General features: G+C 32.5%; 1 protein-coding gene across 3 annotated transcripts in view; it reads left to right on the top strand.

Annotated features, from left to right (window-relative positions):
• The window catches only part of LOC137648503 (calsenilin), a 712,312-nt gene that overhangs the window by 345,404 nt on the left and 341,908 nt on the right, over positions 1-25,000 (top strand). For all 3 annotated transcript variants that reach the window (XM_068381424.1, XM_068381422.1, XM_068381423.1), the window contains exon 2: positions 8,971-9,077. In XM_068381424.1, coding sequence (XP_068237525.1) covers positions 8,971-9,077 — 107 coding nt within the window. The remainder of the gene's footprint in view (positions 1-8,970; positions 9,078-25,000) is intronic.

Here is a 25,000-nt window from a genome sequence, read left to right as displayed (position 1 = left end):
ACATGTGATATGTATATGAACTAATACTGAAAGTTGTCATTTATATTTTCACAGCGGATATCTCATATCGTTTTATGAATGCTTACCGAATTATATTAAATATATCTTTACTAAGCTTCTGAGGCATTGGATTTCTTTCCTCTCTCAACTTAGTCAATATGGCTGTGATTGAACCTGTTTTTCTCTCCCGGCTTCCTTAAGTCAACCTATCTCTCTAAGATGTTTAGTTTTCATATATTATGTCTGGCTAAGTTACCGAATCAAGTTTGATTTTCAGGTAATGACTTTATAGTAATCTTTATTTCAATACAACGAAATATTCTTGGATGGAGTACAAAATGGCCTTTGTATTATGAAAATTATTGTTTTCCGGTAGAACTATAAAGAATTGAATTAATATTTTTCGTGATATATAAAGTAAGTGCTCTTATAAAAGAGGGACCTATTTATTTTCGATTAATTTGATTTTGGCCAGGGGGAGGAAAAATCCAAATATAAAATAAACCAATTTATAATTTTGCATCTGGCATTCTGAAACGTCAAATCACGATGTTAGAATCGTATAGCAGTTTCATGTTAGAATGAAATTTGTGTAGTAATTCGTTGAGAATAAGCTAATGCTTTTAATGACGCATGGCATAATAAGAGTAAGTATTAGGTTATGTAAAAGTTGGGTCTTGTATGAAACGATAGACTGAATTTGCTAGAGTAGATAAATTTTGTAACCGTTTCATGACTCCAATAAGGCCTCGTGATCCTAAACGAACTTCAACATAAATGAATTGAAATATACAGTATATATATATATATATATATATATATATATATATATATATATATATATATATATATATATATATATACACACACATATATATATATACATATATATATATATATATATATATATATATATATATTTGTGTGTGTATGAGAGAGAGAGAGAGAGAGAGAGAGAGAGAGAGAGAGAGAGAGAGAGAGAGAGAGAGAGAGAGAGAGAGAGAGAGAGAGAGAGAGAGAGAGAAAGATTTTATACGTATTTACATAAATTTTTTTCTCAAAATTATTTCAAATGAACATGAATGTCCATGGTACTAGTATTAAACAAGTGATCAATGTGGAGTAAATCGATTATTTTTGTGCCAAAATTCCTTCAAACCTCTCTTACGTCAATGCATATCTTCATTACTGAGTGATCTTTTCTGATTTCTTCTTATATCCCATAAAATTAAAAAGTATTTATTACATTGGCCTTTATATAATTAATCCAATTTTAGTTGATATAATATCTTTAAATTGCTATTTCATTTACACCAAAGTTTATTTACATCTACTTTTTATATTGGAAGCTGCTTATTACGTGTAAAAAAAAAAACATAAATATGTCAAATTACCTTTGATAGATGGGGACGTTGAACACCCTCTTTGATTGGTCAGCTATGTGGTTATTGCCGGTTGGTTGTCTCAGGATCCAATTTTGACTGCTTCACTGGCGGGTTATCAGTTAAATGGTCTGCAGAATTCAATTTGAAACATAACCACTATGCTATATTCTTTCACATTTCATGATACACTCTGACACACTGATCTATGTATTATTTAATAATTTATTTCATTCAACATTTATTTCGGTAGTAGATTAAACAATACATTGAGTGTTGTTTATATGAAAAAAGATGTTTTAATCCTCTTCCCTATTTAGGTATTTTACTATTTTGGAAATGGTCAGTTGTTTCCTTGTTTAATTTCATTGGAATACACAGCAGTTATGAACGTGTGTGTGTGTGTGTGTTTTTTTTTTTTTTAATTATTTTATTTATGAGACGAGACATAAAACCATAAATGTGCGTCAAATATTCCATCCAAATAAGATTTATTTATTTTTTTCCTTTTTGGGGGGTGGGGGCGGGGGGGGGGGAGTTTGGGGGGTGGTTGTGGTACTAGGATCTGATCAAAATGAAACTGAATATCTGTGTAATTGTAACTATGTTGATATAACATCAAGTGTCTCTATGTGTATGTAATAGTTGAACCATAGTCTTTTTATACATAAATATGGCTAAAAAGGGCTCGTATTTTATGACGTCCGTTTGCACTAAAATATTTATAGCCACTTCCACTCTTCTGTGAAGACCGTTTTATTTGCAGCCAAATTCCGTGATGTCTGCAATTTTCCTTCGAAGTGGCGCAATCTTGTTGTTCTTGACGGCCGATTCTCTCGCTCTCTTTTGATTGAGGAAAGTCGAATGTGGTGAATGGCGATTGTGTCTTACCACATTCGATGTTTTACTTCGATGTGTATTATAATATTATCGCCGTTTTATAGGCCCTTTTTAGACATAGAGAAGACATAAACGTTATAGTCTCCCTTTTATCTGTTTTCTTTCTTTCGTTTCATTTCTTTATGTCTTGCGTACACTGTTAAAAAACCGTAATTCTAATGGGAAATTCTCCGTAAAAATATACTGTTCTCAGGCGTATTTTAGTAAATTACAGGGGAGCGTAATTTTACCATATTTTGTTATTATATTTTACGGGTTGGTGACTGTAATATCACTCATTAACGGCAATATATCAGTTTTTAAAACGATAAATGGCTTGCAACATTTATTTCAAGATTTTGACCGTTTTTAAGGCAATTTTTTAATTGTAAAAGTTTCTGTAATAGAAAATTATAGTTTATTTTTTTAGTTTGGTGGTATTTTCCAGGGTGAGAGTAAGAAATCATTGTACCATAAATTTCAATCGCAAATCTAAAAGCGCATATTTTCATTAATATGAGTTTGAAAATAGCTAAGGGTAACCGGCATTGAACCGCAGACTATTTTTAGACTCGTGCGATTGGGAATAATCAAAGCCAAGGTCAAATACACCTTAAACGAAATCCGAAGAAATAGAATCAAAGTTAAGATTTTGTTTTTAATTTATTGAAGTATTCAAATAATAAGCATATGATTTTGATAAAAAATTATTATAATTGTAATAGTTGTAATTGTAAAGATATATCTGGAAGTTTTATCTCTGTTCATAAGCACAATGCTTTTATGAATAATATTGTTGAGCCCTACATTCATTTTGATGCATTTGATGCAGACATAGAATATACTACTTATGCAGACAGAATTTACTACCCTATAAAATACAGCGATTTATTTCGTTCTATTTAACCAGGGTAATTCTATCCTATTAGGAGTTTTTATCTTTGTCGATAATTTTTTCCTTTTATTTTTTAATGAAGTTAATCGCTAATTTGAGATGGTTTTATTCAATTCGGGAATCACTGCAAGGTAATTAATGAGGAAAGGCAGAAAAGCCTCCCATATAAACATGAAAATGAGATTTCGTAGTTAATGCATAACAAAAATAACATTGAACAGCTGCTGTAGGTGTTTCATGACTTTTAATATCGGTATTTAGAGGACAAATTCACCAAAATTAGATACACAATGATAGTGGTAGGATAAATTGTCCATTGAATTACGTAGATACCTTGTCTTTGCTCATGGTTTTTTTTTTTTTTTTTTTTTTTTTTTTTTTAGACGTTTGTCCATTCCATCCCTATATGTGAGTAATTTTCAGTTTTAATGTTTTCCCTGGAATGCATCCATAAATCATACGTAAAATTCCCTATAAATGTTTTATTCATGAGATCATACGTCGGAGATCACGAACTGAGCATAAATTTCAATAATCTTTATTTTGATGGATGAAGTTCCAGAGTTTTCCTTGAGGGTATTATGGTGAACAGAAATGATAATTAAAGTTCGACGTAATATTCTCTATTCAAGATCCTTAGGGCATCTTTTACTTACGGTAAAGAAATAACTTAATTAAAGAAAGACATGTATCTGATTATAGAAAATTTTAACGTAGGCTTATGTACGTAAACTAGTATGAGCGACATTTATACATATTTTACGTAAATTTTTAATTATGAATAAATATAAATGTACATACATAGCTCATTATTGTAAATCGTGGGAACTTCTGGTGTGAGATTTTAATTGATAGTATGTATTACGTACTAATAAATTTTTTTTTACTAAAATTTGTTTAAATAGATATTGATTAAATTCAATAATGAAGTACAACAAGAACGTGGAGTAACAGAAAACATTATTTGTGTTTTGTAGTAACTTCAGATTTTCTTTTATTTTAAACTCTTTTCTCGGAGACCAGAATAATGAGGGGGTCAGAGGCTAAACTTTCTCCAGATTTGTACAAAAGAGGAAAACCAGTGATCTCATAAATAAAAGATTTTTAAAGATAAATTCCATTTTATATTTTAATCAAAAGTAGATGGTCTGGAGTAATAAGAATTTATTATAAACATGTATGCTTATATTTGTGTAAAGGCCGTCGCTTAGGTAGTTATAACATCCCTGTATAAACTTGGGTAGTTCTGATGACGCTGACCATCGATTATCGAATCAATATGCTATAGGAAATCGTTATACTAACTTACCGTCTACCCTGAAGAGTTCTTTAGTGCATCGTGTTTCTTTGAAATCGCATGCTTCTGTAGTGATGTGTTTATGTAAAACTTTGAATAGCTTCATAAAAATTTTCAGTATACATGTTGATTCACCGTCATCCTAAATGCTTCAATGCATTATGTCTCAAATTGTTCATTTAGCGGAACATTTGATAACAGAAATTTCTCTGTCATTTGTCCCATCTTCGATATTTTAGTATTTTCCCGAAGATCTTTTACTTTGTACACCCTTGATCAATCAGCTTTTTGCATTCCTTCATTATGTCGTTATTTGAAGAAATCAGGCAAAGTGTCATATTGTTAAGTTACCCACATTGATCACTAGTGTACGCGATCCTTTTCTAAGACGGCTAAATATTTAGATAGATATGTACACACGTACACACGCATAGATTCAACCCTTCCAACCACCTCCCCGTTTCTTAACAACAACACGGCAGTTGTGGTTCCCGAGTGTACCTCTCTGGTTAACTCCTCTCACCATGGTATGACTACTCCTTCTCCCCCTTACCCGAGGGATGGGAGGGACCGAGTAGTTATACGCCTGATAATGTTGCTCAGAATGATCGCCTCTATATACAGTATATATAAATGGGAGATGAGTTCGGGTATCCCTTTGATAATAGCGTGGTAGAATTCAGTAATATCTGCTTTGCGCATCGAAACGTGTTTAACTTGTATCATGATTGTTCAAAGACACGCTAAGAGATAATAGTTATTTTTTCTCAAAGACTTTGTCTTTTGGAAATTTTCTGCGAAGAGTCAGTAAAACTAATAAATGATTTCAAGTTGTGATTTATTTGAACTAGGTTTTTATAGTAGCAAAATAGAGTATAATTAGGTATTCTCAAATCTTTCCATGTGTCAACTCTGCTGAAATCGGGAAACTATTGCTAATTTCATAGTAAATCAGTGGCCTTTCTGAAAATTTACTTATCCTGTGGTGCACAGATTTTTCTTAAGATTTTTTTTTAGCTGTATCACAATTTTTATTTTCCAAAAGTCTTTTTCCGTTGGTTGATGCCTCTTAAGGATCTAATTTGAACTATCCTATTATATTGGGATTCTAATACTTATTATTATCATTATTGTTATGATTATCCTATGACGCATCAACTAGTTTTATATATTTTTTTTCTTTTTTATTTTTTTTTTATTTATTTATTTATTTTTTTTTTTTTATTGAACCGTTTCTAAACTTCCACCAGAGATCAGATTGCCTTCCATAATGCAAACGTACCATTTTGTGACGATGTATTAAATACATTTTCAAATTATTAATTTTATAATTAATCATTTATGAATTGGACTGTTTCTAAACTTTCACAAGAGACCAGATTACCTTCCATAATGCAAACGCACCATTTCGTAATGATTTGTTTGATACATTTTACATTGGTAGCTTTCCCTTATGTTACTAATTCAGAAACTGTGCTAAGAAATAGGTTCAACAGACATTCCAATTACATAGATATTCAAGTGCTGCTATGCTGTTATAGTTTATAACTGAATTAAGATACCTCTAGATAATTTGCTACAAAATAATACAAAAAGGTGATTATCAATGCAAACTGTAAAGTAATTAGTGACAAACATCTTCCCAGAAATCACCAACGTTTTCCTTTAATGCAGAACACAGTCTACGTATTATCTTCGCCCCAGTCCTTCTTTTTGAGATGGGTGTAATTTATCTTCACTTTGTCCAGTGTCCTTGTGCTCCTGCATCGGTTCATCTTCTTTTAGGGAATTACAAGTTGCCATTAAGAGATTCAAGATTCCTTCCTCGCCGTGCATTCTAATCCCCTCCCTCCTCGCCAGTCCCCATCAAGTGCAACACTTTACGGCCGCCATTGTTATGAGCATCAAGGGCTTCATGGCTCTTTGAATTCGGGGACCCTCTCAAGAGGTTTCCACCAACACTTGGTAGAGTTTTCTTCCACGTTTCCTTTATTTTTCTTTCCGCCTCAAACACTTACCTTCACTGTTAGATTTTTTCTTTGATCTCTTCAGGTGGTAAAGGATAGACGTATCTCATTGTGCATATAAAGGTCCTCCTCTCTGAAGTCGTTACTGTTTATTCCAACAGGAGTTGAAGGGAAGGTAAAGTACCTGACTTTGGAGGTTGTTTATTTACTTGGATTTGCAAAAATGAAGGATTTACTTCTCGTATTATGCCAAGCTTTGTATACATTGAAGGCCTCTTTCTTTCTTTATTTGTTTCTTATAAAAAACTTGCTTTGTCATTTATGTGTACTTATTAATATTCAGCAAATTACTCAATTTTTTTCCTTTTTATTGCTAAGAATTTTCTAATTATATTTTATTAATATGTGTAGAATTATTAGTTGTCAAAGACATTTGTAACCCAAATTCCAAGTAACTTAAGAGAACTATTATTGATATTTTAGAAGAAAACACATATACATGATATTAGATTTAGTCCAGAATGCATCTTCGAAGAACTCTGTTACACGTTTCATGGTAATTATTATTTTCCACCAATTATGTAAACATTCTTTCGGATCATAATGAAAACGTTGTGAATATGCACACAAAAGTAATTCACTTTTGCTTATAAAAGTTATTTCTAATATGTCAATCATCGACTTCTCATATTTTATTTTTGTCTTTAGTTTGTAATTTAAGTTTGATGGTGTTCAAAGACCTCCATGTTCTATTCTTATAAGGCAGTTTGATTTTTCAAATTCGTATAGGGTAGTTTCAGTATTATGAGTAGTTAATTCTTCAGCTTGCAATGTCTACTTAATCACAGATTTTCATTCCAACTGCCATATAATTTTACATTTTGTTAATATATTTTTGTTTTCCCTCTCAATGAAATTCTTACTATTATTCACATATTTGAAAATCCAAATTTTGCATCTTACTTTTGTACTTTTATTGATAGAGTGCAATTACCATTTTTCGAGACCAATTCCACTGCCTTTCTTACGACTGCAAACTTTTAATTGTCGTAAGATTATCTTTTTGCTAAGAAAGGAAACCAATACTCAGATTCCATATTTTGGTCAAATATTTATTCTTCATATAACCTTAATTAAATTTGCTTAATGAAGCTCACTTTTAATTGTATTTTTTATTGTTACTGTTCATTACATAGTCTAAATCTAACCTTATTCTTACCGAATGCTAAGTTTATAATTTGCGCCTTGGTCTTAGCTTTTTTAGTAGCACTAGATATTATAAACTCTGAAGAATTGCTCCCATTTTCAGAATGATGACCAGCCGTAAGTCGTTCATTATATCTTATTCCTAAGCGAAGAATCGATTTTGATGTGGCTTAACTTTGATATTGCAGTAAAATGCTCATGAATGTGATAGTAACTAACATTAATATTAGTCCTACCAGTGAAATGTTCTTTGTAGGATTAAAGCATTTCAGTACCTTATAAATCATTAACTTTATGTGTTTGAATATACTGGCCTCATATCATGATTTTTTCTTGTTTTAAAAAGAAATAGGATTTTCTTTATAATCATAAAGTTGATAAGAAAATTTAAAACTTGCATTTGGCGTTTGACATACGATTGCTGGAAATAGCAAAGAATTCAAAGTTCATTCCACATAAACGAGGAATTATTATTATTATTATTATTATTATTATTATTATTATTATCTTATTAATATTAATGATATTATTATTATTATTATTATTATTATTATTATGTAAGATTATAAATTTAAGCTCTACGAAAGAAAGTGAAGCAAATTAAGTTTCTCCCAACTGCAACGATGCAGCAAGTGATAATCGGGTCTCTGGGGGAATAGTATGAATTTTGGCCCCAAGATCCATCTTGTCTGTTGAGTTATAGCTCTCAGGCAAAGGGGGCAACTAAAGATGAATACCTAAGTAGGTGGGAAGGTCTGTTGCATGTACATTATGCATTCCAGGTAGCCGAGTCCTAGCATTTTTATAGGCGTTTTTATGACCTATATTTTCGTAAGTTTGTATCTTCATGCAAAGTTAATATTTGTGCTCCCGTGAATATATTTATGTGTTTCTTCGAAGCAAAGGTCAAAATTGAGTTTTATTTCGATATTTCTCTATCGCGTGTATTAATAACGAGTGGTAATGAATTTATTCCTTTTGCTGCTTGTATATATGTTTTGAAATTTAATGGGCAGCATAGAAAGGTCACAATGTCTAAAATAAAGATCAATCCAAGAGGTTTTTTCCGGTTTCTAATGTGACTCATTATAAACAAGAGGGTGACTGACATTACGACTGTTGTCATGTAAATATTCATATTAATTAGTGTCAAGAAAGGGCTGACAACGTCATTACTTGCATAAAAAGCATGCTTAGAAACTAAAGGATAATTGATATCACGTATACCCAATCAAGGGGAAAATAAATAAATACACGCATCACATATTTTTTTCTGGTAGATCATTTGTGTATGGATGTTTCTTTTGTTATGGTTTAAGCTAACTTTTCGTTTTCCTATTTCAGAAACGCATCGGCCGGTGAAACACAAACCAGTAAAACTAGAAGAGCTTTGCAAACAAACCAAGTTCACCCGACAAGAAATTAGATTAATGTACCGAGGGTTTAAACAGGTATGTATATATTGAACAACTTATTAATAGTTTATAGTACAGCAGGTTTTATCTTTTTTCATAGCTACTGTAAATGGTTTGGCTTTTTTTTTTTTTATTCTGGCGTTTATGGATATCACTATATAGGGTACTAAAGGTTTTTTTGCAGAGTCCTTTAGGAGTTAGAACAACAACTGTACTGAACTCTGGCTATTAGTAACGTTTAAAACGCTTCCAGAAGGCTACAATTACTGCCAGATCTTTGCTCAGACAGCATCAAACAAATCAAAGCATGGTTTAAACTCATGCAAGTATCAAGAAATCCATTCACAATCAAATAAACGTAAATCCTAACGTTTCTATATGTTTTCTCTAACCTTTTCTCACTGAAATCCCTAAATTGTTTCACGTCTTTTTATACGCCTTACCTACTCTGTTTGCCACGACTCATTGAACAATGAATCCTGCGGACGAGCCGTCGCAGTCCAGAAATCTAAATAAATTACCACATTAATATATACATGATTATGAGTTGAAGCTTGATGGCGATTAAATGGATCAAGCTGATGTCATACTTGACGGGATGCATGTTTGAACATTAAAGATAGGAAAGTTATTGATGTGAATTTTTTTTTCTACTTTAATCCTTTTTAACATTTATAAAGTCTATCACGGGGGTAACGAAATTATATCACCTGGGAAATTATTTTTTTACGATCATATATTCACTTTTCCCAATTATTGTAATAGTTTGTTTATTGATTAATTGCGGACTGACATATTTCAATATTATTTCATAAAAAGTCTGTTGCTGCTATTTAATGTTTTTAGAATAACTAAAGATTACAATTATAATGGAACTCGTTATACTTTTCCTTGTCGGTTAATGAATAAGGAATGGGTACTCGTGTCTAACTATATTATGTAACCATTTGTTGAGTAACTAACTAGAATGGTATTAATATGGAAGAGTGCTCTCAGTGTAATGTCGAGTATGATTCCTATATAGGTAAACTGGTAGAAATGTAAAGCCGAAGGGGTACAAGATAATTTGTTGAAAGAACCTAGAATCCAATGTGTTAATAACTGCTGTTGTTAAAATATGCAGAAAAAAGGATGACTGGTTTGTGGTGTAAATGAGTTTTAAGAAGGCGTGCAAAGACAATCTTCTTTTTTTGGCAAATGATGCAGTAATTACTGAAAACCTATGATAACAATTACGACTGAAAACTATATATATATATATATATATATATATATATATATATATATATATATATATACATATATATATATATATATATGTATATATATATATATATATATATATATATATATATATATATATATATATATATATATATATATATATATAATTCAAGTCAACTATAATAAGGCGAGAGCTTTTCATGGTTTGCTCGACAGTGTTCTTCAATCAAAGATTCAAAAGCTACTAGTTTATTTCATTTGACTTGTATTATTTATAATTAGCTTCGAATAAGAAATTTTTGCGATATTTCTTTGCCTATTTCCGGTAGCAATATAGAGATGTATTATAGAGTAATGCCTCATAATTAATTTCTAATAACAGAAATTAAAAAGACCGGTGAAAGGACTTTTAATGGTTTGGCAGACGAAGAATTAGAAACTGAATGTTAATAACATTATTTGGGGGAAATGGAAAGCATGGTCGGAAAAGGGGTAATTAGTTTATGTAGGTATTTCGGAATAAATTTGAAATATAATTGGTATGAGAAAAGGAAATCCGTTGGTTGAATAAAGTAGGGAAAGTAGGGAAATCTACTCCAAAGTTTAGGATAGAGTAGCATATTCCACGGGCCCTAAAGCTCATTTAAATGTAAAATTATTGAACCAAGTATCTTTCCCGGAAGTGAAGTAAGCGAAAAAATGTAAAAGCTGATTGTTAAATATGTGAAATTATATAATGTAAAGAAGTGACTGCAACAGTAGCCAGGACGTTTTCCTCAAGTCTGGGGTTTTTCAAATACTATCTAGACGTATGTTTTTCCGCTTAACTGAATATGCATGTGACTGAGTTACCAGACCCAGTGTGGACTCGGGAAGGAGAGAGGGACCGTGGATGTAAGTTTTACTCCGAGGCAAAATCACGGAAAATATCAAAAGGAAATTAAAGACTTTTAAATATACATTATTGTCCTCAACAAGGCCTTTGGTACGGTAGTTATGGGGCCCTTTTGAGAGATACTAGCAAAATAGGGAGTATGCACAGTAGTAAAGATCTCAAAATACTTAAGCTTTTTCACTTCTGCACGGAAGAAAAAATCCATATTGGCACCTGAAAATCCACCTCTTTCTTCTTAGAAATGTGAATGAAGCCGGGTTACATTCCTGTCCTTGTTCTATTCAATCTCTTCATTTCCTTGATAGTAACTATGATAAAGGGGGGAAGTCTGTTAAACCATCTTATGGTTCCAAGGCCATACTAGAAATCTTCGCACCATTTGGTAAACCTGCAGTAGGCTGATAATGTTACTATTATGGCTCATACCCCTTGGTTCAGTACAACTCAACTTAGAAATTTATCTTCAATATACCAGGCACTTGGCTTGCAGATAGATACGAGAAAAACAGAAGTCATAACTCAGAAAGCCAACATATATTAGAATACATCCTTCTTCACCATTACAAGTTTCTTTCAGTATATCAGGCACTTGGCTATCAGATAGATATTGGAAAAATAGAAGTCATAATACAGCAGGCTAACTTGAATTAGAATACAACCTTCTTCTGAAAAAAGAGTAATAACGAAATGGTCATTGCCCTGGAGCGAGATCAAACAGCTCATCTTACCCTAAAAAGACAGCAGTGAGATGCATGACGAGAAGTATCTGCAGCACCAGCATGCCATGATATCAAGCCCAGGACTGGTCTGGGGATTCGTATCAATACACATAGACAGCGGGAACACCAATAACATGCCTGATAACTCATCATTCTATAATTAACTACTGACGAACTGCATGTCATAATTGGTTATGATGGGCTGTTTTAATTAATTAAGTTAGATAATTTAGTTATTCAATTGAAAAAGAATGACATTTTCGTGAAAGGTGTTTACGTTTCCTTGGGGTTGTCATTAGTAGCCAAGGACGACCAAGAAAAAAAGAGGTAATAAAAAAATATAGAAAATACCACCACAATGAATTCATATAATAATTTCACTCTAAGGACTTACTGCATCACCCACTACCTTTCCACCACCGTCACTGAGGAACAGCCCAGTTGCTGTATCATAGATGCTAGAGAGTGGATTTCAAGGTATCAGATGAACCCCATAATAATATGAATCAACGTGAAATACTTAGAATACTCTTCATACATGAAAGTTACTGTTGCTTCTAGGATTTTTGAGCCATTTTTTTTTCTGTTTTTTAGGATATATTTACCTTTTAGTGAAAACTCATTACAGGAAATAAATTGCAAGTAACATAATCTTTCAACCGAGAACAATATAAATAAAAGTAAATGACAAGAAAATGCACGCTTTACAAAATGTAAACATCACTTCCAAATCATAGACAGGGTAAAAGAAGGAGTTGCATTGTAAGTGGCATTCTTAAGACGTTCTCTCTGAGATTAGGTTGAATTCATTCATGTTCACCTCAGCAATAAATTAACTTAGGTGTAACAACTGCTTGTTATTTTAAAATATTTTTGTAACCAGCAGTGTGCAACTTGGCGATGCAACAATAAGTCTAATTGAAGAAGTAAGACCGTGGAAGCAAGGGTGCTGAAGTATCCTTTAGAGGAGGTTACAGAATGGGCAATGCTAAACTTATGACTTACATCCAACTTATCACACTTTCACCAAATAAATTAATGTGCCTATGGAACGAATTGACTGGATAGAATCCTGTTTCCCAAAACAAATCGTCGTATTCTTATGAGGGGTCCAGGCATCACAAGCCACATGGTGATCCTAAAATAAGCTACAAGCGTTGCTCTGTACACATAGCATATACCAGGCTAAACTGATTTAGCCAGAGAGACTTTGGCATACAGATATAAGTTTTAGAGTATAACATCTCGGATAATAGATATTTTCTAGGCACACGTGGGAAAGTATGTAGTCGATAGATGGGATAAACGAATGGAATATAGGATGTAAAGGAAAATTATGAATAGGGTCAAGGCATTGTGGAATACCCAAAGAAATGTTTGTCTTCTATTTCATAATTTCTTGACAGGTCTTCTACCGATCTATACAGAAATTGAGAGTGCAAATAAGATACTGGTAAAATATCTCTTGTATGAAACTGGACTGGGTAACGTAGATGAAGCATTGACAACGAATAAGGTAGCTAAACAATTTGATTTTCCTATATTCAACAATTCAAGAATGAAAATTATGACAATATTTTGAATTAAACCTCCTTCATATAAAGAAATACTTTCAAAATCACCTAAATATTTATATTTGCCATTAAACGAAGATTGATGAGCTAACAACAATATGATATATAAAATTAGCAGAAAAATGAGATGAATTGAAAACTTTAGTAGAAAACATTATGTAACCCAGAACTATTAATAGTCCAGTGGAATAGAAATCTTAATAACTTTGAAGTTTTACTTTTTATATTGCATCCAGCTATTCATTTTTAAGACCAAAGTAAATAATAATATCGACAACATCTAGAGGAATATTTCCTCCGTATCCGAGTTGCCCAGTTCTTCATGGCGTCACATATCACGTTGACTGAAAAACTAACCATGGATCATGAACCAACTGACTATCTACTTTATCAAGAAGAATAATTGATTCCCATTCACTTCTCTCTATAACAGTCGATTGCAAATTTACACAGGGCGAGAGAAATTTAACTACAGCCTGGTGTTGGTAAAAAGAACTGTATTTAGATTTATACTTCAAGGGAGGGAAAGAGGAAATGTTCAGAATCTTCACAGGTGTGAATGGCTCTCGCTATACTAATGTTAGTCAAGATCGGCTGATCGTAGAAAAGTCCGAATCTCTTGAAAAAAGAAAAAAAAATTCATTGGATTTTTTTTCCCCTCCACAATCTGTCTTGTGTCTCTTGCCTTTGTAGTCCCAACTTTAGCCCTCTCCTTCTGATTCTTTCATCCTCCTCCATTTTATGGCCCTATGACAAACATAGATCTCATCTCATATAAAATAATGAAAAAACTGCTGTGTTATTTGCAGCACATTTACACGTATCTCATTTTTAATCTGCGTATGTTTTAGTTCATTCAAATATGTCGTAAGTATTTATAATATTCCTCACAATTAATGCCACGGTACCAGTAATGCTAAATGTGGTAAATGTAAAAGATCAGGAAATTAAGGTATTGACTTTGGGAATAGAATAGATGAAGTCCAGATACAACATCTTCTTCCCAGTATATGGGGATTGTTGAGGGAGAGTACTTGCACAACGGTGCAATTTACCTTTGTGCTTCAACCACCTCACAAGAGACTAGAAACTCAATATTTGCCCTTGTCATTTTTTATCTTTTATTTGATTTCAGTCGTTTTTACGAAATAGTCTATAACCAGTGCCAAGCACGCTTGACAGTGAAGCTTTCAACCATTGCGATTTTTCATTTGGTCACAGTTGAGTACAGTGAAGACAGATTTTGTGAATAAATGAAAAATGTTAGTTCTGTCATATGCGTTTAACAGCAGGACTCTCTCTCTCTCTCTCTCTCTCTCTCTCTCTCTCTCTCTCTCTCTCTCTCTCTCTCTCTCTCTCTCTCTCTCTCTCACCGAAACCCTCAGCTTTAACGAGTGTCAACAACGGGGAACTAGGGCCGAAGTCCCCTCTTAGGATGATAAAAAGTACTCAAAGGACAATACGTCATTTGCCCCTTCAAAACCACCGTCTCTCGTAGGGATAGGAATTTTGTGAAAATATTCTTTTCGGTGACTCTTACTCGGGAGCAATAGCAAACAGTTCAGTCGTTATAAAGGTTCATATTTTAGGTTTTCGTTGATTTTTCTTCTTTTATTAATAAAACCTTATGCGTTAAGTGATGGATTTTCATTGGAAATATAATTTTATGGTTTAAATCGAGTTATTTTGTGATTTATAGGAACTATTTATAAATTCCATTTATGTAGTACAATGATAACGTCTATTATACCATAATATACGTAATGCCTTAGGCTATACAAAATCTTGTGACACCTCTCGCTATTGACCTCTGCCTTCTTTTTTTTAATAGGATTTTACTAGGATTTTTTTCTGAAACAAGATTTCATTGTTTGATAAGAGACTTAACTGATGAGTATTAAACCTAACGAAAAAATACAACCTTAAATTGTTCATTAAACTTGTGACATTTAGATAGGGAAGTGCCAAGATGTATTATGAGGCAAAAAGAAAATAAAGTTTTTAATGTTGGTTTTAAAAAAATATAGCATTATTCTATATATGGATGCATATATATATATGTATATATATATATATATATATATATATATATATACATATATATATATATTTGTAAATTTTTATGTATACATACTTATTTTAGATTACATATATATATATATATATATATATATATATATATATATATATATATATATATATATATATATATATATATATATATATATATATATATATATATAATTCTGCGGAATACCATTGCAAAACAGTATAACCGCTGTCGCCTATTTACTTGAGAAGAGACAGCAGGTCCAGTTCATGGGCCATTTTCCTCCAAATGGCACCACCATGACCTTTCTTTATACTGGATTGTTATTATCCAGTAAAGGCAAACGCAATACGATATCCAAGTCATGTGTACAATCTTTTACGACTCTGTCCTTCAGGCATCGGTGAAGAAGTGTCTCTCGCACATTGGTCTCTTGTAGATGGTCTTGGCTGTAGTTGTTTTATTATTTCGTTCCATTATACTTCCGTTTTTAGGTCAAAGTAAGGTTTATATCGTAATGCTAGTGTACGCGACCCGACAAAATGGCGGCTAAATACTTATATACACTCACGAAGGGAATGAAACCTTCCCACCCCTTCGCATAGACACACGCACACATATTCAACCCTTCCCACCTCCTCTCACCAGGGTATGGCAACTCCTTCCACTACCTACGGGACGGGGAGACCGAGTAGTTATACATCTGGCAATGCCGCTGGGCAAGATTGAAGATATATGTGTGTATATATATATATATGTATATATATATATATATATATATATATATATATATATATTATATATATATATATATATATATATATATATATATATATATATATATATATATATATACAGGGAGAGAGAGAGAGAGACTTGCTCTTTGTTATATATGGGAGATCAGCCTGGGTTTGTCTATCGTAATGTCTATCGTTTACTGACAAACAAAGAAATATTTTCCTGTGATGTGGTTTTTTTTAAGACTAGGAGACAAAGGCCTACGTCTGAAGTTTAGCTGTGAAAAAAAATAAGCGATTTTGTTACCATGGAACTTTTGGTAAACTTTTTAATTACTCTGAAGTTGTTTGTTAACTATCAAGATCTACTAAGTTGTCTGTCAGAAAAGCTTAATTTTTTATTCTTCGCTACTATATGTATATATATATATATATATATATATATATATATATATATATATATATATATATATATATATATATATATATACATATATATATATATTTATATGTAATATTTATCTTTTTCCATGTCAGAACAATCAACATTAATAGATTATTTCATTTTTTACTATTAACTGTAATAAGAATCACCTAAGATAAGATTAGATAACCAAACATCCTTAATTTTATTTTCTTATCTCACAACCTTGTTGAAAGTAGTTGTTTCAAGCTTTGTTCATATAAATTGAAAGATATATTTTTATCCACGTTACAAAAATTTATGGAGTTTGAAATTTTTTGGATGGGATGAAAATACTATGAGCTTAAAGCGAGATTGTACTTTTTTTTTTCTTTTTTTTTGACAGTTATGTGTTTTCTTGAAACAGTTCTCGATATCAAAGAAAGCACTGGAGGAATAATTTCATTTACACTGCATCAAAGCAATCATAAATTCAAATAAAAAATGTAATAACGTATTTCCCTAAGCCCCTTTTATTCAATGTTCAATGTTACTGCCATATTGTTATCCAGTTTCATGTTTCTAGAGTATTTGATTGCTTGCTTAATGAATTGCCTAACCTTACGCTAGGCATGGGCTCTTGCGCTAGCAGCCCGTAATTTATTTGAAATTGATTATTCATCTTTAAAATGTTTTCCATTCATTAAGGAACTGGGAACTCTGCTGTTGCTCCATCAATTCTACGAGAAACGTCTTTCATTGGAGTTCAGAGTAATGTTCGTTTTTATAAAACATCGTCATATAAAAGGGTAATTCATTCCACAATGTTTCTTATCTATCATCCCTGCTTTGAACAATTCCAAAAACAAATTACCATTCTCTTGTTTTCAGGAAGACAACGATACTAATGCTTCATAAAAATGCACATCGATGTAAATGAAATGTAATGAAATATTGGAATATTTACGATAATTTGCTGGTTTTTTTTCTGAAAGGTCATGTCAGAAAGATTTAACGACATTAAAAAAAATTATCATAAAAATGAATATATTTGATAAGTAATCTTTACATGATTAACACTTCAAGAATTTAGACGAAAATGAAAATCACCGTTGGTGATTACGTCAGTTGACCATAATCAACACAACGAAGGGTTTGTTCCCATTAATTATGGCTATAATTAATAGAAACAGCACAGTGAGTACCTTATTCAGAAGATTAGAGGGGACTTTGTCTCGCTTCTAAATAATTGCTTATTTGATATTGAAAATACATTTGATGTGCAATTAGTATCTCTTGGCTGATAATTAAAGAATTAAGAACTAGATGAATGTAAGGATATAAATCATGTTACAACTTCATCAATGGATCCAAGTAACACTGATTTACTTATACTTTTTATATCTCCTTGGGGCTGAGGTTGGGAGAACAAAAGCAAAAGAAAGATGAAAGAAAAAATTAACGAGATGGAAGAGATATTTATGGGAAAAAATCTTCGAATGTCTGTGGAAATAAGAGAAAAACCTATATAAATACATTAGACTAAATCTCAATAGGATAGCGAAAATGTATGTGAATGGAAGCAAAATTAAAGAGGTGGAGAGATATTCTGGGATAAAAAAATGGGAATGTCTATGAAAAAAAACGAGAAAAAACCTAGATAAATATATTAGCCTCAAACTTAAAAGGAGAAGGAGGATGTATTGGAAGTAAAATACACGGAAAAGATTTTACACCTCAGAGGGAAATTCGAGTAGAGACGACGGAATTTTGGTGATAACTGATGATGGAGGATGGCTTCTTTCATCCCAGTCGTTAATTTCCATCCCACTTCTGTCCTCACATTCACTTCGTAGTGGCGTCCGAGAGACACTACAACGCTCTCCCTCTTTGATATGCAAATTATTCCCTGACAACCGGATGAGAGAGAGAGAGAGAGAGAGAGAGAGAGAGAGAGTATTAGTGATATTGTTATGAGTCCAGAATATTATTCTTTAAGAAACTACTATGGAGAGAGAGAGAGAGAGAGAGAGAGAGAGAGAGAGAGAGAGAGAGTATTAGTGATATTGTTATAAGTCCAGAATATTATTCTTTAAGAACTTCTATGGAGAGAGAGAGAGAGAGGAGAGAGAGAGAGAGAGAGTGAGAGAGAGAGAGAGAGAGAGAGAGAGAGAGAGAGAGTACTGTTGGAATGTCAGCGGTGAAAACAAACTTTGAAGATTTATATGTAGCCTCTCAAGTCTTTTGAAAGTATGTAAATGCACATTCAGATGAATGGGTAATGTGCAGTTTCTTGGATAATCTTTTTTAAGGAATATTTATAAGTTTGTATAACAGAATGAGATTGCAAACGAAGCAGGGTAAGGGAAAGAAGACGGTGGATTGACGAGCTAAGAAATTTTGCAGGAATAGAATGGCATAGATGGACCATAAACAGTGCGCGTGGAAGAACATATCTTAGCCCTTTGTCCTGTAGTGGATTAGCAACGGCTGATGATGATGATGATGATAATATATATCTATACATGCTTTAATCTAACTATGTATATGTTTATTTTAGTCGCTAGATAACTATAGTCAATTCTTTTTAGTTAGGCAGATTCGCACCGACTCGCAAGGGTGCCCTTTTAGCTCCGAAAAAGTTTCCTGATCACTGATTGGTTGGACAAGATAATTTTGACCAATCAGAGAGCAGGAAATTTTCCCGACCTAAAAGGGCACCGCTGCGAGTCAGTGCAAATGCGCTTCATTGAAAAAAATTGAGTATAGTAGCCTTCTAACAAAATATATATGTATGCTATTCGGAAGAACGACCTGATATTTATATAAAAAGCTCTCGGCCATTCAGCTTTTTACAGGACAATGCGTCAGAAACCCATAAAGATTTCTAGTTGAATTGTGAATGCAAATAAAATTCCCCATAAGAAAATTATAATTTCGGTTCATTTAGTAGGAATAGAAAGATAACATTAAACAAAACTGAAATTAAGTACATTGAAATATAATATTTTCACTGTTAGTGAATATAATCCTAGATGGTTACTTTTGATTTAAATCCCGAATTCTTTATTAAACTATATTTATTAAAAGGATACTTTTAACACCTATGTTTCAACTTCCAAGATGCTCACTGTCATATTCATTTGAATTACAGTACTAAATATTTATTCCAAATATATATGCTGAAAGGAAGTTATTAAATCTTGGAAAATATACACCGTATTCAATACTGCTCTAAGAAAATTCATTAAATATAGGCTTATAAAAGCAATAAGATTCATTCATTAAGAGAACAAATCTTTCTCATATTTTTTTCTTTTTTTTCTGAGAGGAGGGGACACATTATTATTTTTCTTTTCTGAACACCTTTATTCACCTCAAATACTCTTCTATTTTAGTTTACATAAAGGACAGGAGCCTATTTTGTCATTTGTATACTGATAGCCATTTTCTAACGATAAAATAACACAATCATGTATTTTCAGTAAAAGCTGTTCCTATAGCTATAGATAACCTAGGTCAGTCTTCATATAGCGGTTTGATCTTACTGGGTTACTTCACAAGATTTTTTTTTTTTTTTTTTTTTTTTTTTTTTTTTGTAAATGATCGATGGATCTAAAATAAAAAAAGAAAAGCAGTTAATGTAATTGAAACTCATTGATAAATGTTAACCTTGAACTCGGAACCTAGTCGTCTTTCCAAATGATAAGGATTTAAGAGAATCTGGAATCCGCTTAGGCCATCTTGAGAAAGTAACTTACATTTTGCAAGAGATACTAAAGGCTGAATTTCGATCACCTCGGGCTCATCTTATCTTCTCTTCGTTTTCCCTAATACTCAGTGAGGAATAAAACAGTGTTAAAGTGAATTTATTGTAAATGGGCCGCTTTTTATTCAGACAGAGTCTGGTAAAATTGTACTTAAGTAAAACGCTTTGGAGCGAAGTCTCCGGTTTGCGAGCAGAATGAGACGGAATCCAGTTTTTATTCAAATTCCACTCAGTAGAAGAGAGCATTTTTCATCATAGAGTCTGACGTTTCTTTTCAATCCTGCCTCTGAAGTGGTCCTAAGTCTTCGAGATCGAAAATCAAATTCACCGATGGCATTTCATGTAAACAGTGTGGGTCCATATTCCTTTCATTTCATGCAAATTGTACTTTTCTATATTACGGTTATTTCATGTAAATCATGTATGCCTATATTCATGTGTATGCATTTTAAGCCTGTGTATTCATCTTTGGGATCAAGAAGATTAGTTCAATTAGTTATTGATATATAAATAAATTCAATACCATAAAATGAAGTTTTCCTCTACAATTCTCATCAAATGTCACTTATATTCTTAATCACCATGTATGAAATGAAATGGTATTTATACTTTGCTCGGTAATTACTGAATACTAGGCATTAAATGTGCAATCAAATATTTAAATTAGTCCTTTTCATTCATATGTTAAAGAGAATATACAGATCAAAAATTAATATCCACAGTATATTTTAACTCCAGTTTATCTCTCAGTTGATGAAAGGGAATATTTTGTTTTTATAATATGAAGCAATCGTTATTTTCATAATCCATTGATATGGTAGGAATATCATGCAGATTCGAGTATATAAATTTAACCTATTTCGAGTTTAGTTTTTACCTTTCAGAAAAATAAGTTCATGAGCTTTAGTCCTGGATCACTGGATTTTTATCAGCGTTAAATTGCAGCAGCTCGTAATTCTTATGTTTTAATATTATTAAAGGTTGAAGGTAGAGGAGGCAAGGGACAGTTACAATACCCTAGAGACTAATAAGCCCTCAAGCCGTCTCATCACCCAAGCTAGGACAAGGGAGGGTCAGATAATGGCTGCTGGAGACTCAGCCGATAGACCCATCGTTAGCTCACAAGAATGGCTGGATTGTAGACACTATAAGAAACTATCGAGCTTAAGCGGGACTCAAACCCCAGTTCGGTGATCACCAGGCAGGGACGTTTCCAACAGGCCACTACAACCCTAATGACTCGTGGATGAACTTGTTTATTACTTCCTTTACCTACTTACAACTTTTGAGACTTTAGATAACTTGTAATTTTCTTAAAATGATGTTTATGTCGGTACGCTATATCCCGCTAGTTTACATTGGAGATATGACTGAAATGACAGAAAATCAATTGACTTAACAATAGGAGATTAATGTTTGAAATATAGAACAATCTTTAATGCCATAGTCATAGGTTTCCTAGCTTTGAACAGGACTTGTGTAAAAACACCTTTCAAATTTGAATGATAAAGCTCAACGTTGTAATTAGAGCTGACGATTTGTGACATGACAGAACGAACTCTGTTTTTTAAGTTAAGTTGTAATAAATAAGAAGTGCAAAGTTGTACAGAGTAAAAATAATTTTGAGACATATCAATGTTCCTTAATAGCTAGTATAAGGTTATATTAGTATTAGTGTACCAATTTAGTCAACAAACTGTTGGTAATGTAAGAAAGAGTTGAAAAGAACCTAGCCAGTGTTGAGCAAGGATGGCTGAATGGCTGGGAGATGGCAAATTTAATATGAAGAATATTGAACAGAGAATATAATTTTCTCATAAAAAATATTTAGATATGAATATACATTGAGGTTGGTTATAATAATCATTATTACTGCGACATCAAGTAATGTATGCTCATTACGTATTCTAAATTTGCTTGGGAATTTCACCCAAAGAATCAAGAATGAAATACGTATAATGCTAAAATGAATGAGTACATTGTTTGTACTACTAATGTTGACATAGAAAATATAAGAAAATAATATATAGGTGAGGATTAAGTATGGAGAGGGAAGAAACGAATCTTAGCTGTACTTCCAGGTAACCATGATACTTTTTTTTCTTCTTCTTCTTCTTCTTCTTCTTCTTCTTCTTCTTCTTCTTCTTCTTCTTCTTCTTCTTCTTCTACTAAAGCTTTTCCCGCTATGCAGGGCGCTACTTCTTGAAAGCAGTTTCCAATTTCTTCTGTCTCCGATGTCCTCCATTGTGAGATCTTTCTCTTCCATATCTGCTGTTACACACTCCATCCACCTTCTCTTTGGTCTCCCCCTCCCCCTCATACCTGGAACATCCATCACCAACAACCTCCTCCCAACATACTCCTGGTCTCTCCTCATTACGTGGCCAAACCAGTGGAGTCTCTTTTCTAGGATTTTCTTGGATTTTCAAGGTAATCATGATACCTTCATTCATATTTCACCTATAGATAGAATAAAATAGCAACGTTAAACCTATATAATACATATAACTGAATTAGAGAAAAACAAAATGTGGAAATGTGGAATTTCAAGTACATTGATGAACTATCAGAAGAATGGCAGTTATGTAAAAGTGGAGATTTTGATAGATAGAATAGAATAGCAGCGTTAAACTTATATAATAAATATCACTGAATTAGAGAAAAATAGAATATGGTAATGTAGAATTTCAAGTATGTTGATGAACTATCATAAGAATGTCAAAGTTATGTAAAAGTAAAGATTTTGTCCTTAGATTTTTATATATAATATACTGAATTCATAAAACATTTTACAAGATCTTAATCGACTTTTATATAAGGATTATATCATATCATAACTGATTTATAAAGCTGCGATCGTTATATGAGAGAGAGAGAGAGAGAGAGAGAGAGAGAGAGAGAGAGAGAGACGCTAGTGTGAAGGTAGGACGGCAGGTTAATCACGACACTCTACTCTGCAGAAACTTCATTTCCTCTTTCACTGACAAACCTGAACTCCCCCTTCCCCGTTTCCTCTTCCGCTTTTCTCCCATCCAATTCTCCTCTCCATTTACTCTTCACCTGGTTCCTGGTTTACTTGATTCCAAGTCCTCGCTTCTCTAGGAACATTTTGTATTTATTCCTGCAGTTTTATCGTTACTTCTATTTTAGTTTAGGATTATCGTTTTGGTTTTGGTTCTTTTCTAACACGTTTCCAGTCCAGTTCAGCTGATCTTCATTCTGTTTTAATATTTTCTTACTAATGAGCATTTTTTAAAGGTTATTTTGATTCTTTGCATTACTTTGATTTGGGTTGTAGGACCTAAGGCTACTTCCATCACTACGTAGGCTTGTATTCCTCCAAGGAAGAGAATATTTATTTTTTTATTTGCCATAATTACTCAAGGCATGTGATAGTAAGGGTCAAAAGGTTTTCGTCGCTCTGGCATATATATATATATATATATATGTGTGTGTGTATAAAGTGTGTATATGTGTGAATGTATGTACCATGCAATTTAAACATGTTGGTATGCATCGTATGTTTTGAATGCATGCACATCAATGGTTTTCCCGTTTTTTTTTTTTTTATCTTTGCTTGTTGCCATTAACAAAGACTTGTTTATTTTGGTCTCACTAAGAAATGTGTTTCTTTACCACCATTCCAAAATATTTCTTTTTAACGGAGCGCTTACGCAGTCTCTTGAATCACTTCCTGTTTTACCTTGGGGCCTTGGTTACATATACTCCAGCATGCAGCTTCTGGACTTTCCTCGTGCTCTCTTCCTTGCATATTATCTCCCTTTTCAGTACAGTATGAAAATAAATTGAAAATTGCAAAAAATATCACCATAGATTACGGGCCGTAACATATACTGATAATGATGCATAATGTTTGTGAATAACATCAGTAAGATATATTATGTTATGTTATTGAGACTTACGTTGTTTTTTTAAGGAGAAAACAGTATAAAGACGATTAATAAAGTCGGTTTAAGAAGCCTTATTCCCACTTGCATTACAGGAATCAAAGCTGATGATATCCGATAGGGCTTCACGAAGATAAGATGGGCAATGAAAAAGTAATTAACACGGGGAGAAATCTCATTCCCTCGAGTAATTAAGACTGATGGACGAATCTCATTTCCTTTTGTGGTTGTAGTTGGAAACAGAGTAGGAAAAATTAAGATTGGGTTTTATCCAGCATTGTTTTAAAACGATGTAATAAAAGAGAGAGAGAGAGAGAGAGAGAGAGAGAGAGAGAGAGAGAGAGAGAGAATTTTGAAAAATGATTTGATGCATTCTATATGAATTTATGATTTATGCAGCGTTTTTACAAATTAATGCAGTATATATCTCAGTTCTAGTGTCTATATTTTTTCTGCATTAAATTATAAAAACTGACATTTACTCATATTTTCCCTGGAACATTATATATATATATATATATACATATATATTATATATATATATATATATATATATATAAATATTTATATATATATATATGAGAGAGAGAGAGAGAGAGAGAGAGAGAGAGAGAACATTAGTGTAGCAACCATCCTTAAGTTACTTTGACCTAGAGTGCTACATCTCATTTGGTGACTGA

The sequence above is a fragment of the Palaemon carinicauda genome, chromosome 10 (genome assembly GCF_036898095.1).
Source record: "Palaemon carinicauda isolate YSFRI2023 chromosome 10, ASM3689809v2, whole genome shotgun sequence".
Lineage (NCBI taxonomy): Eukaryota > Metazoa > Arthropoda > Malacostraca > Decapoda > Palaemonidae > Palaemon > Palaemon carinicauda.
The sequence above is the reverse complement of the archived record's forward strand: the minus strand, read 5'-3'. Positions and strand labels throughout refer to the sequence as shown.